The following is a 7,766-nucleotide window of genomic DNA, read 5'->3' as shown; positions in this document are numbered from 1 at the left end:
CAGTAAAAAAGACAAAAAGGAAAAAAAAAATATATAGTCTGGATCATTTTGTATTGGTTCACACCATCTGGCCATAGAAATATTTCACCCTCTAGTGCTGCCAAATCTTGACTGTCTAAGTAAGATAAAGAACTTGGGTAAAAAATAATCAGACCCTCACTCCTCTGTCTAGATGTCAGATATAAATGAGGCAATGTAAGAGCCACTTCTAATGTAACAGCCTTGGGAAAGAGGGGACAGGGAGCAAGTGGCAAGCCTGGGGTATGGTGGGGAGACTGTTTTAAGATGCAGCCCCAATGTGGAGATGGCTGCTTTGAGGTGAATACTGTTTGTTCAGATGGGGCTCTGGGACCCAACCTGACCCCTTTCAACATCGCCTTAAAAACAAGTCAAGCCACAGAAAACGGGGGTGAGAACAGCCAAGTGCTGGTTGACATGCCATGGGTCACCAGCTGTTTTTATCCTGAGAAATGACACTAGAGGCTGGAGCAGAAGCAATCGGTGCCACTGTGAGCTCTTCCATCTCATTCACCACCCTCCATTTTGGGAGAGATTGGGAGAGTCTGGTGTTAAGGAGGCTTAATTCTATTGTGGATATAGGGGAAGGCTAAAAATTCGTATAGAAATAGACAGGCAGTAAATTGAGTTAGCCCAAAAGTCACTCTGTTAAAAGCAACATCTGGACCCTCTCTAGGTTCATGGCTGGAACTCAGGGTGGCCCCTCCTTTTCTGCTTGTGCTACCACACTCTTAAATGCCGGCCTGATGCTCCCCTATGCACCTCACCCTGACACTCCAGTGCCACAAATTCAAATATACCCAAATCTTAATTTAATCCCCTCAAAATCTACTGCTGCTCTTCTTTGAATATGATTCAGGTAACCACACCCTCACCCACCCATATGCTAAAGTCAAAATTCTTGATGACATCTTAGACACCATCTTTTTTTCCCTATAGACCCATCGAGTTCTCGAGTCCTGACAATTCAGATACCCTTCCAATCTACCCTTCCCCCCTAGTCCCCCCTTGTTGGTCTCCAACAGGGTTCATATCCTCTCTTCTCCAGAGTGTTTACAGTCACCTTCTAACTATTCTTCCTGCTTCCAGTCTCTCTTCTAATCACTCTGTTATATTTTTAAAATCCAAATCTTATAGCTAATGTAATATAATGCTAGGATTTGCTTTAAAATGCTCCAACAAGAATTAAAGAAAATGTAATTGATAAATGAAACAAGACTGGCAAAAGGTTAATACGAAGCAGGAGGATGGGTATATAATGGTCTGTTAAGACTATTCTCTCTACATTTATGTGTGGTTGAAAATCTCTACAATAAAATGTTTGGAAAAATTCAAATCTGTATCACTTTGCTGATAAAATTGCTTAAGCCTCTCCCACATGCCCACAGGACAAAGTTCAAACTCCTAAGCATGGCCCTTGGTACATGCAACCCTTCCTGGCTGAGCCTCTTCCCCGGGCCCCAACCACTCTCCCCAATGCCCCATGCTCCTGCCATTCTACCCAGCATCTTTCCATCCAGCCATGCTTTTATTTCTCTGTACTTCGACACATCATAATCATCTGTTCATTAATTTACTCAACTAATCAACAGTTATGATTTGCCATGACTCTAACACTCTGCCCTAAGGATACAGAAATGCCTGTAGCAAAGGACCTCCAGCAGCTCACAGGCAAATGGGAAGACACACGAGGAGACAAGTACCAAGGCAGTATTGCACTAGTCTAGAGCACAAATTTCACATCAAGAGACAATATCGAACTTGAGAGTGTCTGTGCTCTTGAATTTCCGAGGACAGGTCTTTAATTGCCTGTTGTCACAGGGAAGTGAAGCCATGACAAGATATACGCTACAAACAAAAGGAAGTGCTGGTTCCTTGCAGAGGGCGATTGGAAAACAGCAATGTGAACAGAAGAAGGCTGGCTTTTCATGGCCAGGCAGAGTTTAGCATCTGCTGTGAACAAATAAGCAGACCCCAGAATCTCTGAACAATCCTGGCCTAGTTGCGGTCCCGTGAGACTGAGAAGCAGCACAGCCCTGCCCCCGCCCACTCAGGCCCACTCACCCCTCTTCACCACTACGGTGAGGGTGGACGTGCTGCTCAGTCCCTGCTGGTCCTTCACCGTTAAACGGAAGTGGTAGGTACCCACCTGAAGACCGGTGACAGTGGCTATCGCTTTGTCGATATTTTTCATCTCCACCGCACTGGGGCCTCTATAAAACATGACAGTGGTTAACACAAGGGAGGGGACATGGGATTCTGAACACAGCAGGCTTGTGATCTGAGACCTTATAAATGTTACCTTTTCCAGCTATAATACACATCATCTAGAGAATCCTGAGATAACTCTTTATCTATCTGTATGCTCTAGTTCGGTATGAGTCATAAGATAAGGCCTATTTAGGGGCCGGCCCGGTGGCGCACTGCTACAGTGCCCCGCTTGAGAGCGCGGTGGCACTCCCGCCGAGGGTTCGGATCCTACATACAGGCCGGCCGCTCACTGGCTGAGCAAGGTGCGGGTGCAACACCGAGGGTTGCGATCCCGTTGCCGGTCCCGGTCCAGTACGGGCGCGACACTGAGGGTTGCGATCCGTTGCTGGTCACGAAAAAAGACAAAAAGGAAAAAAAAAAAAGATAAGGCCTATTTCTGACAGAGCTTGCTGGATTCCTGGGAAGAGGGTTTCTGTTCTTGTTTTTTTTTAAGTGAGCTGCTAGTGAAGTGATCTATCCTTGGAAAATGGGGTCTTAGAAACTACTCCCATTTCTTCTTTGAATAAAAGTAGAGTAAATCCTCATATGTCTTTAGGGAGACTATGAAGGAGGAGGAAATGAGCCAAATAATCTCCTGAAAGAGGAATTACAGTATAGCCATTAATATTGTGGGCCTGGGCTGGCCCTGTGGCTCACTCGGGTGAGTGCGGTGCTGATAGCGCCGAGGCCGCAGGTTCAGATCCTATATAGGGATGGCCGGTGCGCTCACTGGCTGAGCGCGGTGTGGACGACACTGTGCCGAGGGTTACGACCCCCTTACCAGTCAGAAAAAAAAAAAAAATTTTGTGGGCCTGATGGTCAGAAAGACGTGGGTTAGGGTCTCAGCTCTTTTTCTTACTATCTGGGCAACCTTAGGCTGGGTGATCTCACTAGCATCTACAAGCCTCAGCTTTTTTAACTTTAAAATGGAAATAATATTAATATTTACTTCTTAAGAATTGATGTAGGATTCTATGAGATTAAACATGTAAAGCTCAGAAAATGTAAGATAACATGGGTATTAAACTCTGCACTTAACTCTGCACTTCTGCTGTCTACAGTCTCTTCAGGATGGGTTGAGTGTAGACGGCACCACTCACAAGTTTCCCTGCCCCTCTTCTTTTGTGAAGCACCCCTCACACCAAGACAGCCCTGTCCACCTGCCCTGGGCTCCACCTGCCTCCACTGTCAATCAGCATCCATTCTCTCCATCCACACTTAACATATTCATCCATCAATAATGCCCAGCCACTTCTAGAAGCGTGCTTAAATCCTGACTCCTCAGCAAGCTCAAGTTGAGGATTTACTACAGATCCTCCAGAGGAGGGGTAATATTTGCATTCAGCCACGGCCGCGAATCTAGCACCGCAGTGGTGAGACAGACTACCTGACGTGCTCCCAGTGGTAGAAGACAACGCCGTGGTCATCACTGCTCCTGCTCCCGTCCAGGGTGGCACTTTCCACTGGGAAGACCAGCTCCTTATCGGGGCCGGCCACAGCCACTGGAGGCCTGTTGTCTTCTGGAATTACAGAAACAGTGTAAAAAACGGTATCTCTTTGCATTAAGTCTGCAATCCCCTGATTTCTTGATTTAAACCAACTACTCCTATTCAGACCAGGCAGAGAATGCAGTGTCTATTGGGAATCCTGGGGTGGAACACTGCAGTCTCCCAGCTGACCCAGGAGCTGAACGTTCTGAGTTTGAGACTAGGGTTAAGGCAGCAATAACACTGTTTCCTGATATACACATCATTGGTTTCCTTAAAAGATCTTCAAAAGTCATTAAGTCAAGCGAGAAGGAAAGAGAAGATGGGTAGGAAAAGAGAGGGAGGAAGGACAGGGGGATATAAAGAGAGAGGGAAGAAGGAAGGAACAAAGGAATGAAGGAAGGAAGGGAGGGAGGGAGAAGGTAGGTGACATCAGCGTAAAGAGACTGCTTTGTCACATAGGGCTTGCTTCCTTTCCTCTTTGTAGCCCTGGTACCTAATGCAGTGCCTGGTACGTAGTAAATGTTCGAAACACTTTATTTAAATGTTGAACAAAAGTAAAAGGTGTAAAGTATCACTGATATTGTTATTGATATAAATAGATAAAGTTTCTGCTAAAAAAAATGTCATGTAGTTAAAAACTGAGGCCGCCATTACCCAATGTCTGGACCAGGTCACAACTCATTGTCCTACTCAGTCCAGTTCAGTGGTTTCCTTCCATTGCCCCTAGGATAACATGCTTACATGACCATACATTTGCAAAGCCCTTTATAATCAAGCCCTTGCCTTTCTTGGATCGATGTCTGACCCCCACACTCCCATGTCCCCACCTCTTTTTCTCTCTCCCCAGGCACACTAATTATTTTTAATTCTTCAAATATACCAGACTCCCTTTCACCTTGTGGCCTTCATATATACTGTTCCCTCTGCCTAAAAGCTCTTCCTCTTGTCCCCCACTCCTCATCCTTCACCTTCTTTATCTAACTGCTACTCACGCTTCAGCTCTGAGCTCATGCAAGAGCTCTTTGTAGACACCTCAAGCCCAGGTAGGTGCCCTTTTGGTGGGCTCCAGTAGCACTATGTCATTCCCCTAGTAAGGCACTGATCACATAGTTTTATGTGAACTCGCCCACAAGCTTTGCTTGTTTAATTCCACAACCTCAGGGCCTAACTAAATAGCATTTTTTATGTATTAGCTGAATAAATAAATGAAAAAATGAATAAGTGGTCAGTAGGTTGAGCATGTTCTCATTGCTGGGACACTGGACAGAGGTGCTGGGACTAGCAGGCCTCTTCTAGAAAAATTCTAAAGCAAAGACCATTGTCAAGCAAAGGTCTAACTACCTCGAAGGTTATTTAAATCTGGAAGTAGGCCGAATCCTGAGTTTTCATGAAAGTATTCATGGACAGTGAGCTGAAGTGGAGCCAGTGCCCCAATGTCAGGCTACACCTGAGCATCAGGCCACGTATAACCACCAGCCTCCTCAAGATCTCCTGGAGCTCTCTGCAGCCAAGTGGACACCTATGGGAGCGTCCGCAAGGCATATCGCCAGCAAGTGGTGCTGAGCATGGCTCTCATTTTGTCCTATGCACCATGGTTTAGAGTCACAGTGAAAACAAGATTCAGAACCTCAAAAGAAAAGTGGCTTGTGTGGAGCTTCAACTCCTGTGGCTCTGATTTCCTGAGAGGTTGAAGACTTAGAGATGTCACCACCAAATTTGGCAAATCCGAAGCTCAGAAGCCCAGCTATCATTTCTGCCTTAGTCTCTGGGGCCAGATCTCTTTTCCATCTCACCTACCAGGCTGGACAATCACGGTGACCAGAGCAGTGGATTGTTGCCTTGAAGAATCTGTCACCATCAGCTGAAACGTATAATCTCCTTCCTGCATTGCAGATAAGTGAAGGTATGGTGTCTGTACTCCCTATGTAATATCAAATATAAAAATGGAAAAGAAAAGAGAATTTTAAAAAATATTTATTTATTTGTTTGTTTGTTTATTTCTGGCTAGCTTGTACAGGGATCCGATCCCTATGACCTAACCAACTGAGCTACCAGCCAGCCCAAAAGAGAATAATATTAAAGAAGCACAAGTAAATAGTATGACCTAATGAAAAACTAATGATTTTGCTAAACACAGAGATCCTGCTCCAAAAAGAAATGTGTGTATCCCCAGAAAATGCAATCTGAAGTCCATTGTGTATCCTCACATGCTACTGAAGGAGTGTAAATTAATACAGCCTTTTTGTAAGCCAATCTGGCAACATCCATTAAAATGTTAAATGAGCACATTCTTCGACCCGGCAATTCTACTTAGTGTCTACACTAGGGGAATGCACAAGGAGGCTCATCCAGGATGCTGACTGAAGCAGTCTGTGATAGCAAAAATGGAAACAATCTAAATGTCCATCAACAGTTTGGAGAATGGCCAAACACACTATCATACACCATAGAATGCTAGTTCAAAAAATAGTTTAAAAGAATAAGGTAGATTTATAAAAATTAAAATGGAAAATGTCAAAGGCATATTAAGCAAAATTAGTTGTGGAACAGTGCACACAACGTGATAAATAGTGCTTACAAGTGTATATACACACATATACGAACACACAGAAAGGATTCTGGAAGTACACGTTAAACTGATAAAAGTAATTATCTCCAATAAGGAAATCTAAATAACAGTGGGTTGTCAAGGTATATTTTTACTTTACCGGAATTTATCTGAATTTTTACGATAAGAAGCAATTCACGTATTACTTTTTCAATCAAAAAAATAATTTTTTAAACTCTAAGGCAACAAAATTTTTCAAAAAGTCATTTTGTTCAACTAAGTATGCAATAGTTACACTTGTTACCTCTGAGTTAACAATACCCTTTTGGTTTTGGTGCTGCTGTGTTGTTGTTGTTTGTAAGAGTTCCAATTATTGCTTATGTTTGAAGTTCATGGCATCATGAAAAGGTTTTTTCATTTTAAGCCCTATTATGATTTATTTTTACAGATCCCAAGATTGTCTAAAGGCAAATGTTTCTGCATGTACTTTTAAAGGTTTTAATGGAAAATTGAAAAAGAAAACGGGTACAAAATCAGACTTGAAAGACTTTAAAAAGAAAAAAAGTTTTTCTCTACTTCAACTAAACAGAGCAAAGCACCTTTCTCTCAAGAGTTCAACAGAGAAAGTATAACTTCCCAGTTCTTGCCTCATAAGCATCATGGTTACATGATGCTTATGCTCACAATAAAAGAGAATATGGGGCAGATGGGAACTGAGCAGAAAACTGCATCTCACTGAAGGCCCTACAGCAGCCACATGTTTTAGGTGATTGCAGCAGCCTAACTTCCTTCCCCAGTAGCGAGCACGGCCTCAGCAGAGTGGCTGGCACAATTCTTAGGCTAATGTAAAAGGGTCTGGTTCACAGAGCTTGTCTTCCAATTGCCCCAGTTAATACACAGCATCACCCCTCTGGACATCTTAATCAATCAATCGCAGGTCAATAACACTGTTATTGTGTCTTTTGGGAAAGAAGAGAGAGGGTGTCTGCAGCAGCTGGGCTGGCGTGGAGACAGCGAGGTTAGCTCTATGGCCCAGCACTCAGCACCTTCCTTTGGATACATGTCCAGTATGCATGGATGAATTCTGGGGTATTATCTCTGGGCACGTAATTCCCGAGAATTAAGTAAAAGAAAAACAATTGGATTTTTTTTGGCAGCTGTCCATTATAGGGATCCGAATCTGTGACTTTTGTGTTACAATGCTAAGCTCTAAAGTAAAAGAAAATTTGAAAGATTTTTTAACTGCAGAAATATAAACTATCCCACCTTCCTGTTTTGTATCCAACTTCCTCTGAATCAGAATTCTTAACACAACTGAAGCAACCATGGCACTTGCCACAGCCCTGAGGTGGAGATGGACACAACAAAAGGCCATCCAAGAATATCAGGAGGACTCACGGCTCTTCCAAGTTCCATATACCTAATTTGCCACTTTTAATTCATCATAATTGCAAAGCACT

At 43.5% G+C, this 7,766-nt stretch overlaps 1 protein-coding gene across 1 annotated transcript in view; it reads right to left on the bottom strand.

Moving 5' to 3' along the window:
- The window catches only part of KIAA0319 (KIAA0319 ortholog), a 49,008-nt gene that overhangs the window by 19,600 nt on the left and 21,642 nt on the right, over positions 1–7,766 (bottom strand). The window contains exons 9-11 of the mRNA XM_008580586.1: positions 5,556–5,679; positions 3,656–3,788; positions 2,083–2,231 (exon numbers count right to left, since the gene is read on the bottom strand). Of these exons, the coding sequence (XP_008578808.1) occupies positions 2,083–2,231; positions 3,656–3,788; positions 5,556–5,679 (406 nt within the window). The remainder of the gene's footprint in view (positions 1–2,082; positions 2,232–3,655; positions 3,789–5,555; positions 5,680–7,766) is intronic.

The sequence above is a fragment of the Galeopterus variegatus genome, unplaced genomic scaffold, assembly GCF_000696425.1.
Source record: "Galeopterus variegatus unplaced genomic scaffold, G_variegatus-3.0.2 Scaffold2131, whole genome shotgun sequence".
NCBI lineage: Eukaryota > Metazoa > Chordata > Mammalia > Dermoptera > Cynocephalidae > Galeopterus > Galeopterus variegatus.
Note: the sequence above shows the minus strand (reverse complement) of the source record. Positions and strands in the feature narration are given on the sequence as shown.